This window comes from Xiphophorus hellerii, chromosome 7 (assembly GCF_003331165.1).
Source record: "Xiphophorus hellerii strain 12219 chromosome 7, Xiphophorus_hellerii-4.1, whole genome shotgun sequence".
In the NCBI taxonomy this organism is placed as follows: Eukaryota; Metazoa; Chordata; class Actinopteri; order Cyprinodontiformes; family Poeciliidae; genus Xiphophorus; species Xiphophorus hellerii.
In genome coordinates, this window is record NC_045678.1 from 9,670,507 (window position 1) to 9,686,233 (window position 15,727).

The 15,727-nt window shown below is 39.0% G+C and overlaps 1 protein-coding gene and 1 long non-coding RNA gene across 2 annotated transcripts; one reads left to right on the plus strand and one right to left on the minus strand.

Moving 5' to 3' along the window:
* Window positions 1-3,521: 3,521 nt before the first annotated feature.
* Window positions 3,522-4,596, minus strand: LOC116723529 (uncharacterized). The gene is made up of 2 exons (XR_004340000.1): window positions 4,276-4,596; window positions 3,522-4,096 (listed from the first exon to the last, which is right to left on the minus strand). It is a non-coding gene; the product is annotated as an uncharacterized LOC116723529 (long non-coding RNA).
* A 7,072-nt stretch (window positions 4,597-11,668) lies between these two features.
* Window positions 11,669-14,429, plus strand: rpl8 (ribosomal protein L8). The gene is made up of 5 exons (XM_032566900.1): window positions 11,669-11,849; window positions 11,931-12,072; window positions 13,483-13,701; window positions 13,813-13,928; window positions 14,232-14,429. The coding sequence occupies exons 1-5, from the start codon at window positions 11,712-11,714 to the stop codon at window positions 14,388-14,390; spliced, it is 774 nt and encodes a 257-aa protein (XP_032422791.1). The 5' UTR covers window positions 11,669-11,711; the 3' UTR covers window positions 14,391-14,429.
* Window positions 14,430-15,727: the final 1,298 nt, after the last annotated feature.

Consider the following 15,727-nt stretch of genomic DNA (forward strand, 5'->3'; position numbering starts at 1 on the left):
AGCTTACAGTTAGATTGACTTCAGTTATCCTGAGCTATCATTGCCGTTATGTTGCTACAAGATTAGCTCAGCTCCTACATCTAATCTATTGAACGCTGAATAGCTGACAGTAATTGTCATTTCAGACCGGCAGTAAAACAACAAAAAAAAGGGTTTGCGTGAAGTACTTAACAGTTATAGAATATCACAGCTTGAACTAAAGTACAGGCTGTTCATTAAAGGTTAAAAACTGCTCTGTCAGCTTCATTACACAGTGAGTAGTTTCACTTTTCATTGTGCGGCCTGGAGCTGGAACGCTGTGAGTGAAATTAACCATCATTTCTCCGAATCACAGGTTTCCATCATTCAGTGTGAATCTGCTTTGCTCAGTTATCCCGCAGTTTTCTTTTGGAATCAAAAAAGGATTTGCTCCTGGTCAGAATAGGAGAGTGATCTCACACACTACGCCTTTAAATGCAGAACACACTCTCTCTCGTATTCACAGCTGTGCTGTCTCCCACAGCGCTCTGACTGCCTGATGATTCATTTACAGGCTCTGCTGGAGGTGATGCACATTTTTCCCCTCAGTTCTTTATGTGTAAAGAACTGTTGGTTGTACACTCTACGTATGTTGTTTACTGTCACTGTCTTAGTGACATACACAACTAAAACTCCTCATGAAATCAAAAGAAGTGGCAAGTTTTCTAGATACTCAACTCAGATTTCTTAGGGGTTTTTTTGTCTATGGGTGAACAAAGAAACTAAAGCAACCCTCTATGTAATATCTCGTAGTTATTCATTTACTGGCAAGGAGAACGCTAGCTCTAATCATAGGACATGTTTTCTATCTACCTTTGAGTCAAACTAGGGGCTATATGAATAGCTCCTATAAATTTGAATTGCCTTAACTAAACTGCAAGGCAACAATTATACACATATGTACAAAATTATTTGCAACATTAAAGATTTGTTATTTAATAGAGTCACTTGTAACAAATATGGAGTAAATATCCATTAAATATTTTTGCAGTGGTTTTCAATATAGGAGCCTTTTGGGTATGCCACATGCCCGACATACCCGTGCCACCACTTGTCGGATTTGAGTTTTTGGTGTGTTTTTTTAGGTTTCTGTGTCAGTTGAGTCTCCTTGTTGTCCCATCTAACCCTTGACTGATCCCAGCTGTGCCTTGTTTCTGTGATTACTCCCCTGTGTGTTTAATCCCACCTGTGTCAGCGTTTCCTCGTCAGGTCCTCCTCTTTACTGTTGTCTAATGCCATTGTCTCTAGTTGTGTTACTCCAGTTCTGAACTCCAAGCCTTTTGCTCACCTGTGCTGCCTGGATTGTGTTTTTGCTTCATTAAAACTATCATCATTATGATTCAACAACCTGGGTCCTCCGCTTCCATCCTCACCATTACATCCACAAATCACGACAAGATATCTCATTTAAAGGATTTTTAATGGTAGCTTTGATAGCAAGACAAGTGAAATAAAATTTTTCTCAAACTGTGACTCTTTAAAATGTAAAGTTGACCTCATGCTGTTTCCTAAACACATATGCCAGGCAGGTCTAAACCTGAGGAAATAAGGGGCGTTTTGTGAAACATTAAGTCTTCTAATGGGTTTTATCTATGTGTGCTGCTTTTGATGCTCTCATCAAATCATAACATACAGTCATAACATCCTGCAGTATTAGGGTGGACATGATGTTTTTGCTTTGACATAACCATCTTGTTTTATGTTTTTATAAGGGTAATTTTCTATGAGGTCTCAGTTACTTACCCTAAATACCCTGCAGACTTTGTCCAAGCAGTAAATTCCTCAATTATTTTGTTTTAGAATGCCTAATAGTCTATCCAGAAAGCCACATTTTTCCATCTCATGTACATAGCCATTTTTAAACTATAAATTAATAATCATATTGACTCATCTGTACCACTGATAACCATCTAGGGATAGGCCAACATGATTTGAGTCCAAATAAGCAGAACTAGAAGAGCAGCAGTAGTATCGCTGAGGGTATTTGCTGTTTATTCCAAATGAGACGGTTTCCTGGAAACAGATGGGGAACTATTTCTAACCGTGGTATCATGTTCTCATCTATATATATATATATATATATTGAAGAATAACTTCAATTTCACTTTCTAGAATAAATGTGGCCATTAACAACATATTAAAAACACTTGAAAACACTCTTGATAGCATCAGTAACTTATGTTACAGCTAACACTGTCCAATTATGTAACAACGCCTGACCCAGCAGGTTCGACTGGTCACTGTTTGGGTCTTGGCCTGTGACCCTATACCTAATTTTTCAGTACGCTTCCCATAAACTCAAAGCTTTATCTATGTGTTGGAGTTTTAAGCTCCAAGCTCGTGTGGTAAACGTTGTGTGTCCAGTATTTCTTCACATCCTTCTCTGATTCTCACATACTTCTGGTTTTGTCTTCAAAATTCCAAAACATTGTCTGCGGTTGGAAAAAAAAAAAAACACTAAAATACTCAAGAGGTCACAGGTCACTTCACTTACCATATTCTTCCCCCTAGCTGGTTTTGCTTGTAAATGCCTTGGTAGCCATAGCAACTTGGATGAACTTCCTCTCTTAGCTTCCTTAGGGTGAGTAGGGAGGTTTAACTTTTGCCTGTTTCCTTCTCCTTCTCCCTGACTCTCATCACAGGAAGTCCTTCTCGATCAAGGCCTCTTTCTATTTAAGGACATCAAAATAAAAGCACTGCATGCTGACCTCCTGTCAAAATAAGAGTTGAGCCCTTCACCTCTTTCTCTGAGAGGGGAAATAACACCCTGGACACAGTGAAACGTTCATACTTTGACAACAGTCTTCCTGCCTCCCTCTGTCACTCTGTCACATCTCCCAACCCTTTTTTTACACACACACATATATATACTGTATGTGTGTGTGTGTGGGGGGGCGGGGGTGGGTGTGTGTGTGTGTGTTTCTGAAGAGAAAAAAAAAGGAAGATCAGCTCTGCTCCTTCCTCAAGGTTGCTGTGACACTGACATTTCAGAAGCACATGTCAGCAAACCAGTGTGTTTGGCCTGGATGATTTTGTCCTTCATAACTTAGCAGAAATTATCTTTGAGTTCAGCACTAGTTGGGACGTTTCCTTTCACAGTATTCAATAAGTATTTTAATTGCAAACCTTGTTGCTGACACTGTTGTAGAGTGGACCAGTTAACTGGTAGCAAGGTCTATTTTTGAGTACTATAATCCTTCAATTTAAAGTACACTTTAGTTTTCATTGTGGAAGACAGCAGTGAAACCTGCGGCTATGAAATGCAAATATATAACTTTTCCCTCAGTTAGTCAAAATGGGCTGTTTAGAAATATTTCCTGATCCAAAAACCATTCCAGTGAGCTACAGTTATGGCATGTGTACTTGTATTTAAAATGTACTTGAAGTTAAAAAAAATAAATGGGAAGTAAACTAACAGAAAAAGGAAATATCTCAAAGTTACATTAGTGTGACATTTGTTCACAAGCTTTAAAATATAAAAACTTCAAAAGACTCTGTGAATATAAAATAAAAGTCATATTTGAAGTAACATTTATTTAAAAAACATTCATTTAAGAGTACTAAAAGTATGTGTGTGAAATGTAGACAGATATTGTGTGTACATTTTGTCCTGACAGTGGTGTGAATCTACCAAAAGTGGTCCAAGGAGGAGCCAGCATGGAACCTGCGACAGACCAAAGTAATAATGACGAACTCAAAGAGCAACCAAAGGAGTAATGACGTATTTGATGAGCGAAGGCTGGCCCGCCTGGTTCAGTCCAACAGACAAGCTGATTGCTAAGAGTAACATAAGTTTTAAAGACAAAAAACACTAGGCTGATTTAAAAAATGAGAAGAATGCAACTCAAAACAAACCAAATAAGAACCAAGATGCTGATAAACAGAAGACCTAGTTCAAGAAAATCAAAACCAATTACACTTAACCAAAACAACAAACTCAACAAAAATATCGGGACTGCTTCTTCTGGGGGAAACATGACCAGCCCCTGGTGTGAGGCGCAGCCAGGTTTAAACAAACTGGGAACACTGGCACAGGTCCTCCTGGTCAGGGGCTAACTCCAGGCCACACCCAGTTCACCTGAGGAACAAAGAGGAAGTTAATCAGACAGGAGTCCTCACACCGATACTTCCACACTAACAACCTATGGTCCCACGTTCCTTGTATTTTTTAGATCCAAGTCCATGACTGGGGTACTTAAGACTTTTGTTTGACTAGACCTATTGTCTTCATCAGTAGAGAGACTGATGAAGACTTACATTTGAGTTTGAAACGAACCAGAATCGTGATGTTTGCAAGTTTGTTCTCCTGACAACTTCTCCGCTGCCCACTCGTCTCTCCTTCGAACAAAGAGGTCTTCTCAGCTAGCTGACAGCTAGCCTCAGTGTGTGCGTCTCCAATCTCTATGGCAACCGGTTTCCACAACCCCTATTCTGCTGTCTGTTTCTTCTCAAGATAAAAATAAAAAATACAAAACATAAACAGGAAGTGAAACAGAATGGCAGGAATGGGACGTCCTGCGAGGGGTGAATTGCAGAATCAATTTAATCAGATCGAACACTGAAGCCGCAGTATGGCTTCCTGTCGGGCCAGCGCCATCACATGGTGAATCAGAGAACTGCACTCGATTCATATTCAGAAGCGAACGACTTGGATGAAGGTCTGCAGTGAGTGGGAGGATTTTATTTATTTTTTTAAAAGTTGTTTTCGGATTTTAATGACTAAATTATCACACTCACGTGCACACACAGCTCTTATGAGTGATTAATGATGTTGTTCACTCCTTATGATAGCACAGAGTGTCTTGATGTTGTTGTTTTTAATCAGAGTTGCCAGTAGCGATGTTGACATTGGCAGATTGAACAGCTGCCGTAACTGGAGGCATCACCACAGCAACTCAGACCCACAATGCCTCTGGACGAAAGCAGCTGTTCTGACCGACGGCAAAGAACCCCCCCCCCCCCCCCCCCCCCAAAAAAAATAGATGAGACGCATCATCTCTTAGAAAAATTATAACCAAACTCACAACTTTACTATAATTTACTAAAGCAATGGTGAAAATGTTTGTCACTGGCTATTCTGTACTTTATCTATTTGTTTTTCAAAGTAAAATATTATAAAAGTCATATTTTTCCTCATTAATTTGGAGAGCTTGGATGAACCCTTAATAAAATAGTCACACTGACCTTTTCGTTGACCTCCAACTTAAAATAGCTTCACTAGTGTATAGTGCAAAATGTTGCCCTATATACCTATGACCTCTAAAATTATTTTCTTTTTGGCTTTAACGGAGGACAAACCACATTAATTAGCATCCCTGATAAGGATGCATTAAAAGTCTTTTTAAAATAATCTGATGCTGTTAAAAAAAAAAAATTGTAACAAAATTACCAATGTTACAGCTACACGTGCTTAAGAGAGGACGTACATATTCATTCTATATTTCATGCCAAACCCACATGGTGTGTTTGTCGCTGAAAAGCGTCATCGTATTGTCATCAAGCTAAAGAACTTGGTTTCATTCAAAGTCCAGCTAGTGTTTTGAAGACTTCACCTGTATACGTTTGTGATGGTGGGACAAAAAAAAAACACAACTTTTTTTGCTGCATCACTTCCAAAAAGCCAGTAGGCACGCAGTTACCATGTATTTCATTTATTGGGATTGATCTAGATGAAAAATGTTTTTGGCACTGGACGTTATACTGAAAAACCCTGAATTTGGGCGTGCCGTGGTGGCGTAGTTGTTAGCGCGACCCGTATTTGGAGGCCTTGAGTCCTCGACGCAGCCGTCGCGGGTTCAACTCCCGGACCCGGCGATATTTGCCGCATGTCTTCCCCCCTCTCCTTCCCCGTTTCCTGTCAACCTACTGTCGTATAAGGGACACTAGAGCCCACAAAAGACCCCCTGGAGGGGTAAAAAAAAAGAAAAACCCTGAATTTTATGTCATTTTTCATCTGAGATTTATTTATTGCAACAAAATGTGAATTTAGTTCAAGCCAACGTGGCCGGCGTCTCACCTTATTGTTTTGATTCAGGTACAATTGGGTGAGCCATATTTTGTCAAATGGAGAGAACAAAAAAAAAACGGATGAGCACAGCAGTCTATTTTGTTAACATTTAATCTTATTTCTCATTCATCTTGATCAGTGTAAGTCACGGCAGGCAGTGGTAAAAAAAAAATGATGACATAGAAACACTTTGCAATGAGTTAATATACATGGTTGTGCTTAAATGTTTCAGGACACGTTTGAGTGTAATATGCATAGTACGGAACTACAGAGATTACTATTCATAATAGGAGTTCCCTCTCGTCAGGCACAGAAGTGTCCTACGTAGAAGAGAGGGCACAGTGGCGCTTAATATTTAAGATCAAGATCTGTGACATGGCTATGTTTTGGATATGCTGATAAAGTCTGCACATGTATTACTAACCTCCAAATCTAAATCCTGAAGGCAGGATCTCAAACAGCTAAAGAACTAGGGGTTTGCTCGAGACTAGTACACACCACTGGAAAGTATCCAGGGAAATCCTTAAAAATAAACTAGCACTGAATATTTATGTTGCAGTTCCGTTTTATTTTTTATGTTTGCTGTGAGCTGCCAAACCACGAAGGTCAGACGGAGTGGAATACAAAAGTTCAAAAAGGGGACGTATCCTCAACTTGCAAATAAACAATAATCCAAATCCCGCAGCGAATAGAAAAGCTTTATAACTTTATGACAGCCAGAAAAATAATCAATCGAGTAGAGAAAGCAAAAGCAAGAAAGCAGAAAGAAAACATGACTGAAGTAATAAAGTATTCATATATAGATAAAACATGATGTAGCAGTCAAAACTGTTTAATTTGCTCAAAGCATCTTGGTGTCCATGAAGAACGACAAACATTCAGCTCAAATATCAAAGATGGATCAAGACATAGAATGAGTTTGTTTGAGGATACAGTACCATGACTAATTCAGTTAAATTTAAATGTGTACTTCCTGTCTTGACCGTGGGAAACGGCAGGCTTGTATTTGATTGCACAACACTTAAATACACGCCTATGTCCATACATTCAAACATCTGGGAGTCAACTTCAGGGAATGCACACAGTGTCAGTGTTCGGTATGGTTCCCCATCCGAACCGCTGCTGGATCTTCTAGCAGAGAGAAAAAGGAAACGTTAAAATAAACAGAACAGTCTGTGTGTGTTGTACGAGTTTCAGCTCCATTGTTCTGTTTTGTCCCAAATCTGACAAAGCTAACTGTACTAATGATGAAGAGACTGACTACACACACACACACACATACAGCGCAGCGCAGTGGTTAGTTGTTGGACAGCAGAATGGAGCTCTGTTGTCATATCTGCAGCCCTCTGCATTTTCCTGTATACACGGGCCGGAGGTTATTCCACCAGTGGGAGGTCAAAGGTCAAGAGGTCGTCCTTAACCGCACCTCCTCCTCTCTGATGTCTTGCATCCTAAACTTGAGTCTCACAGGGACTCAACCTTGGTGAAAAAAGAGCTATTTTCTTTATGCAAGCAGAAAGCTAAATTAGGCAATGTTATATTACACTGTTAATAAATATTCTGTGGTGCAGTGTGTTTAAGGCTCTCATTTATTATTAAAAATATATATTTTTTTACAACTGACAGACTAGGCAAAGGGAGCATTAATCAGAGAAACAGCCAAGAGGCCCATGGTTACTCTGGAGGAGCTGCAGAGGTTGAATCAAATTACTAAAACTGATCACCACCCAAAACACACCATCACTGCAGCGAAACATAGCAGCGGAGGCTTCATGCTGGGAGCTCTGTTGTTACAGCGGAGCTACAGCGTGTCCGTCGATCACATAATATTTGCAACTTGACAAAAAAAACCACCACGACTATTTTTGCAAGGCCCTGTAGCCTTTCTGGCTGTATATATTCACACTTTCACGTTACTGTATATGTTCACCTTGCTTCCTGTTATGGTTTTATCTGTCGTTTAATGTGTCGGCATATCCATGTATCTGTGCATCTGTTTTCAGACGTGAGCCCTCTGCATCTATAGAATCTGGAGCAGAAAGCCTCCACAGGAAATGCAGTCAAGAATGCTGGGACCGGGGATTTCCAGGACATGAAAGCAGCAACGTCCTCTGTCTCAAACATGATCGGGGTGGGAGACGCCAACAAAATAAAGTATGACTGATTTTTAGGGGTTTTATCAAAGTTTCTTGGAAAGTTTTTTTTTTTTTTATTCGAGAATCGTTATATTTAGCCTCTCTCTAAAACTGATCAATTTCTGTGATCATTTTTGTAACTTTTTCCAATAGTCTTTGGATTAGAACAGCTGAAGAAGAGAGCACCCTGTATCCAACTGAACCAATCTACAGTGATTGGTTGAAATTTATTAAGTTGATCATTTTTCAGCATCTTCATAAACTAAATAAAACATCTATATATAAAAAAAAAAACAGCCATGTATTTCTACATTTACAGTTTTGGATCTTTTCGATCAAAATGACCCTTCTTATCTTGTAAATGTTTATATTTGTTGCCAAATAAGGATGTCGTTTTTTTTATGTATTGCCATACATTAGATTTTAAAGTTTTCTTATAAACGTTGATCATCTATACAATTATATATTTTGCATCTCTTTTCTTTTTTTTCCCCAACGCTCTAATCCTCCCACATAATAATGTTTCTATCTAGCGGCTCTTGTGTTTTGCGAGTATGAATCCAAGCAAAGTTATTTTTATTTTAAGTCTTACTGTGCATAGCGGTGCCATCTGGAAAGAAAGCATGCTTGGATGCACAATGTTCAACACCATCATGAGAATTCCTCCCAACAGCACAACTAGGGGTCCCTCTGCGCTTTATAGCTCCATCAATAAGTACTCCAAGATATAATATATAGGCACATAATTTACTTTACTGCTGTTAAAGTGAGCCAAGAAAGTGAATTCCTCAAAGCTCGTACGGCTGAAATGCTTGGGGAAAAAAAGAAGAAAATGCCTTTTTAACTATACCCATCAACAGGAGCAGCGATATCAGTCCGAACTCTGTGATCTCTGAGGGATAAAATCAAGAAAACAATAAAGGCCAAATCCAGAATATGAGTGCGTGGGAGTAGGCGCTGTATTTATGCCTGTTATACCTGCGGGACTGTGTAAAACAATGCAGCATCATAATAAGTAAGCCATATATTTATCACCTGCTGTTTCAGCCCTGCATGTGTGCATGTTCTCATTAATCACAGCAGCATTGTTCCTCCAGCGAGATGCTCTGATCTCAGGAGGGGAGCCATCTGTTGCTCAACGTCTCTGCAGCGCCGGAGAGCACACACAGGACTCTGAGAAAACATCTGAAATACGAGAAGAAAAAGTTTCAGAGTCTATTTCCACTGTAAATGTTTGCTGTTCAGGGTCGTCTGCTGCTGTAAAATAAATGAATGTTCCTAAAGCATTTTTTAAATTTAACTTTACTTTTTTAATTTGGTCAAAATAGGAATTTTGAACTAATACTCTTTGACTTCCTGCCCATGTGGGGTTTAAATGTAACCTGGCAAAAAGGCCCTTTTCTCTGAACCACACTTGACATACAGCTAATAGAGATGTGTGTGATATTTGAAATAAATTTGAAAATATTTCTCAACGACTCACCTAAACCGACCCATACAAACAAGAAGAGCAAAATCTGAGATGTTTAAAACAACTGGGGTGGGCCACACATAGTGAGGATAGTGGCACCACAGACACACACACAAAATAAATAACATCCAAAGCTCACTGTTACATCAGGTCTTTATAACCTTAAAATACATCTATGTTAAGAGTTTTGTGCTTATCTTTACTGAGGGTGCACAACCATTTTTAAAGCTCTCTATAGCATTTTGTAGCAGCTTTGCAAGTGTAAAATCAACCATTTGATGAAGATTAATTTTATAATTAAGATGTATTTTTTTCAAACATTTGTTAACACTGGAGTAATACTAGAAAACATAGGAAGACCCAAATTACATTAATATTAGCTGTTTGGTTAGTTTCAAGCTTATTTTGAAAAGGACCGTCTATTTGAGCTCCAGCAGACTGATATTTATTAAATCAGTCTGCCTGCCTCTCGACCAGAAAACCAAAGTACCACTTCGGTCTCACTGAGTCGTACTGCTGGTCAGAGTCTCCCCTGATCCATTACCACAACACACCGCAAGTTCAAACAGATAGTAATATGGGGCTTTTCACCAAATGCCTTACTTAGCGCTTCCTCTTCGTTTTCTTTCATATTGTACTGCTGCCATCTTGTGGTAGTGATTAGATATTGCAGGCTAATTCTCAGGGGTAAAAAATGTTGTTTTCAGTCTGAGTCGTAATATGAACATACTACTTGAAACACATTAACTTATCTCACAACATATTACATATTGTGCTATATATATACGGATAGGGAACAGAATAATATGCAACAGACAATATTGTGTCAAACAATTTGAAAATAGATTATGTACAAATAATTACTTTTGAACATGTAGTTCAAGGTTACATATTTAAATCAATTAATTTAAAAAAATAAAGCTAAATCTATTTTTGAAATCTGTGCGAAAGCTGTTTCCACCCCCAGATGTTGCAGAATGTCCACTTGAATCTTATTCATTATTGTGTTGTATGAAAACTCTATCGGTCTTTTACTTCTTAAGTTATTTTCAAACTACGGAGTAGCTGCAAAATTTTGGTAAAGGCAGAAAGAATTATATAGATTTTTATTTTTTTAAGAAACATATATGTGTCTTTTAAAAAAGAAATGAAACCGTAATAATTCATATTTAGCTTAAGCAGCAAGGATTATCTTCTTCAAATAGGTGAGACTTGCTTCCAACAGCTAGTGAAACGTGGTACACTACATTTCCCATCAGCCCCATTCGGTGATTTCTCCGGAAGAAAACCTCCGCATTTTCCTTCGCACTTCCTCTTTCCGTCAGCGGAGTTTAGGTAGGACTGATACTTTCTGGTCCCCGTCTTGAAATCCTGTATAAATCTCAACTTTACTGGCTCATCCACCTTAAATCAACACATATACAACTGTAGAAGATTTATAACGATGTGACCCGTGTTGTATTTCAATAGTAGAGTGGTTATCAAAGTTTTTATTTATGTTTTCTTGCCTCTTGGTGCCATGGCGCTGTAGTAGCGGTGTGATATTAGCTAGGAGGCCGGTAAACTGGTCTCGAAGCGCTCGTGGGGCTTCGTGTAAATCTATGCTAATGGCGAAAGGTTATTATAATTGCTGTTATGTGTGAAATGTGAAAGCAGCAGCTCTGAACAGGAAGAGCTGCGTACATCTTCAGAATGACACTCGCTTTGTGCGGCTAGCTGCTAGGCTAACAGTTGCAGGAAAAGCAGAGGGTTTGTTGTAAGCATTTAATTCGTAAACACACTTTTATTAAGACAAAACAGTAAGTTTATGTTTATCTGTATGATAAAACAGGTTTGAATCCTTTCTAAAAGTGTCAGGGTTCTGGTACTGATTTCTTCAAAACTGTTGAATTAATATGGGATACACCTTTGAAGAAGTTTTGTAGCTATTCACTTGATAGATAAAAAACTATTAAATGCTTTTTAGCTGGACTAAAGGTCACTGTATATATAATAAATAACATATTTGACTGCTTAACATTATTTGCGTACACTGCCACGATGATTGAGAGACGCCTAATGAGTTGTGTTTCAGTTCAAGATGGGACGTGTGATCAGGGGACAGAGAAAAGGTGCAGGCTCTGTTTTCAGAGCCCACGTCAAGCACAGGAAAGGTGCTGCTAAACTCCGTCAGGTCGACTTCGCTGAACGCCACGGCTACATCAAGGGCATCGTGAAGGTAAGCAGTGGCCATCAGCAGATCGCAGGTTGTACTTGTTACAAGGCTGGGAGTGTCAATATGTCCGCGTCCCTCAACCAGGACATCATCCACGACCCCGGCCGTGGCGCCCCCCTGGCCAAAGTGGCCTTCCGTGACCCATATCGGTTCAAGAAGAGAACCGAGCTCTTCATCGCTGCTGAGGGTATCCACACCGGACAGTTCATCTACTGCGGCAAGAAGGGTAAGGACCGACGGTCGTCATTGATGTTTAAGCTGTTTGTGTGAGTGTAGGTGGCTTATTTGTGTGTTTTTTGTTTGTTTCTTTGTTTTTTTTTAGGTTGCATTAAAAAGACATTCAGGTTTTGTTGCAACTTGGCTTACGAACGGTTCAGGATTCAGATGCACCAATCAAATATTCCACAACTGATTATCACTTTAAATCTCAGTGTAGCTGGAAAAAGCTTTTCATCATTCCACGTATGAAAATTTTAATGTTTAGGGGAAGGTATTAGGAGAGCCTAGGTGTTTAAAAAATTGGTAGAAACATTGAATATGGTTAAAAAAAAAATAAAAAAATGTTTTAAGTCGACCGAATACTTTATTTTTAGCATCCTGTACATGATGAACAGCTTTACAATAAAACAGGAAGTTTTGTAGGGATTACAGCAGAAGCTTATTGATTTAAATAAAAAGAAAATTACAATCGCAGTGTGTTCAAAAATTGTATCTAGAATGGGAGTTAATTGGAAAAGATTGTTCTGCTTAGTTTAAAATAAAATAGTAGAGCAGTAGGGAAAGGATTCCTCCCCAAATACACAATCTTGCCCTTTATTTTGAAAATTTCAACACACCTGAAGTTAAATGAAAATTACATTTAAAACATGCCAAAAGAAATTTCCTTTGTGGGTTATGTGCATCAAAACTAAAAAAAAACATCCAACTAAGTGAGAGTGATTAATAAAAACATGTAAAGGTTTGGGTCATACACTTTGAAGTTAATTTATTATAGTCTGAGATTTAAAGTGATAAAATAACTGATGCTCTTATAACAAATGTTTCTGCAGCTTTAGTGATGATTATTCCTGATAACGGTCCCATCTGTCTGTTTTTAATTTTTACACCGTAGTTTTCTTTCCCACATTTTCTGCGTAAAATGTGAATTTTTGTTTTAATTGGGAACCCAATTTTATAAGTTGACTTTTGCAGTGTTGCAATGACAAAAATGAGAATGATTATGAGGCATGATTGTGATTTTTTTAAAAAAGAAAGAAAAACTTTACATCAAATTCACATTGTACATGTACTGTTTAGTTGATTTTCCTTCATTTTGAATCTTATAGAAGTATTAGAAGCCAATCAGAATCTACTTCAGAAATCATCATTAAATGTCTGTGAAGAAAGTTGTATAACGAGTTGCAATATTTAATTTCCCTCTGGGATTAATAAAGTATATTTGAAATAAAGGATAAACATTCTTCAGCCTGACTGAAGATATTTTATAAATTCCTAGGGGGGAATAAAGGAAATAATTCACCAGATTATTGTCTTGAAGCAAGGAGAATTTTTGTTCCAGACTATTTTTGTGCTGCTCAGAAAGACGACGCTGATATTCAAATTTAAAGCAGCCGTCTCATCGCCCTCTGCTCCGCAGCTCAGCTGAACATCGGTAACGTTCTTCCTGTCGGCACCATGCCCGAGGGAACCATCATCTGCTGCCTGGAGGAGAAGCCCGGCGACAGAGGCAAGCTGGCCCGCGCCTCAGGAAACTACGCCACCGTCATCTCCCACAACCCCGAGACCAAGAAATCCAGAGTCAAGCTGCCCTCAGGCGCCAAGAAGGTCATCTCTTCTGCCAACAGAGCCGTCGTCGGTGAGGACGCTGTCGTGTTTTTTTTTTGTTGTTGTTGTTGTTGTTGGCGTTTGGTGACGCTGCCGCCACTGAAGGTAACTGAATGCCACCTCCTCTGCTGCTGCGTTCAAGGTGTCGTTGCTGGAGGCGGTCGTATCGACAAGCCCATCCTGAAGGCCGGCCGTGCCTACCACAAGTACAAGGCCAAGAGGAACTGCTGGCCTCGTGTCCGTGGTGTGGCTATGAACGTAAGTGAACCTGGGGACAAATCCTGGCTGCACTGTGGGAAAAAGCAAAGAAGTAAAACTGACAGGGTCTTCAGATGCATTTATGTCGCCTTTAGTTGGGAAGTTATTTCAGTTTTAACTGTTGTGCTCAGTAATCCGACACAAATGAAGGTAAAACTAAAGTCAGAGCAGTAGATAGTTAACCTTAAATGACTTCTTGGAGATAAAGTAAGCTACATCTGAGAATAATACTATATATATTTTCAAAAAACTCGTCAAAAGTTGAACTGTTTGTCAAGCTTCGCTTCCTCTTCCTCCGTGCAGCCTGTTGAGCATCCCTTCGGTGGTGGTAACCATCAGCACATTGGCAAACCCTCAACGATCAGGAGGGACGCACCTGCTGGTCGCAAGGTCGGTCTTATCGCTGCCCGTCGTACAGGCAGACTGCGTGGAACGAAGACCGTCCAGGAAAAGGAGAACTGAATGTGACTGTCTTGTTAATAAAACATGTTCCAAAATCACCATTTTCTTGTGTTTCTGAGTTTATGTAGTAAAAAGTCTGAGAAATCCGACTACAGCGAGGGAGTGAAATGGTCAAAGAGACGAACTAGAGTTTTGTTGTTTTTATGAAAAATGAATAGATCTATTAAAGAGCTAAAGTGCTACATATTTTCTCAACTGTTGGAAGTACTTTGTCTACAACTTTATAGTACATTACAAGAAAAGTACAGAAAAATATTACTTTTACTAAAGGATATAAATTTGATCTATGCCATCTTGAGTTTTAAACGAGGTGCAGTTTGGATGCAAATAAAGCACTGATTATATATTCACAGATTGCCATCCATGTGTTTTAAAGGAAAGTTGAGTGGAAGGAAACACTATATAGCTGAAAATAATGCACAAGCAAGGATTGTGAAGCAAAGTCTAATCACAAGTTTAGAAGAGAACTGCAGCTGGAGTCAGTGCTTCACAAGCCACCAGACAGGCATGTCCAGGACATTGACTCCAGCTGTCACTCTAAAACAGAGACAACTTCAGAACCGTCTTTCCTGGGATGAGAAGAACTAAATTGTTGCTCTGTGGTCTAACGTCTTTCTAGAAGTTTGCAGGCAGAGTGGGGAGGCTCTGAATCTCAATCTGTAATTTTATAACTTCCTAGGAAGTTGTAAGCTCTTCTAATCCAAAGAAAACAGAAATGAACATTTGGAACTCCATGCTTGATAAATTAACACAATATACAACTTCCACCTTTTGGATTGAATTACTAATTTACTAAAATGCTTTCGAGCGGTTCGTTTAACTTATAGTTTACTCCAAACAATTAACTAACCTTGATGACATAATTTATGTATTTTAAAAAAAGAATCCAACCCATCAGGTTGGGTTGGCATTTTATTTTTAGAATCGCTCAAAATGTGAACTGCAATACCAACTATTGCACCATAGAGGGCGCTCAAGTTGGAACAGCGTTTAGAGACGCACTAAGGAAATCTATTTCTGAAACATCTGCTGACGTCCTGCTCAAACTACCTGTTATGTTTGATACATTGATATGAAGCTGTGGTTAAGAAACTTTTTTCACTCATGGAACTGGATTTCCAGCTTTACGGCGTTTTTAAAACAGCTTTTGAACAACAGTGGTTTTCCATGTACTTAAAGAATGTCCAAATATATAAATAAATCTTAACTTCGTAGAGGCAATAGGACATTTCCAGTATCAAGATATGCCAAAGGTTTTTTTAAAAAATGTCTTATTATGTGGTTCAAAGTTCTAATAAAGTGCTGCAGTGTCCAGTTTTCTAAAGCTGACCGTCCTC

What these genes read in the sequence shown, in the direction of transcription:
- rpl8 (XM_032566900.1), top strand. Translation starts at nt 11,712, where the DNA reads ATGGGACGTGTGATCAGGGGACAGAGAAAAGGTGCAGGCTCTGTTTTC. An exon ending in ACATCAAGGGCATCGTGAAG is followed by an intron (nt 11,850 to 11,930) that starts GTAAGCAGTGGC and finishes TCCCTCAACCAG; the next exon opens with GACATCATCCACGACCCCGG. An exon ending in CATCTACTGCGGCAAGAAGG is followed by an intron (nt 12,073 to 13,482) that starts GTAAGGACCGAC and finishes TCTGCTCCGCAG; the next exon opens with CTCAGCTGAACATCGGTAAC.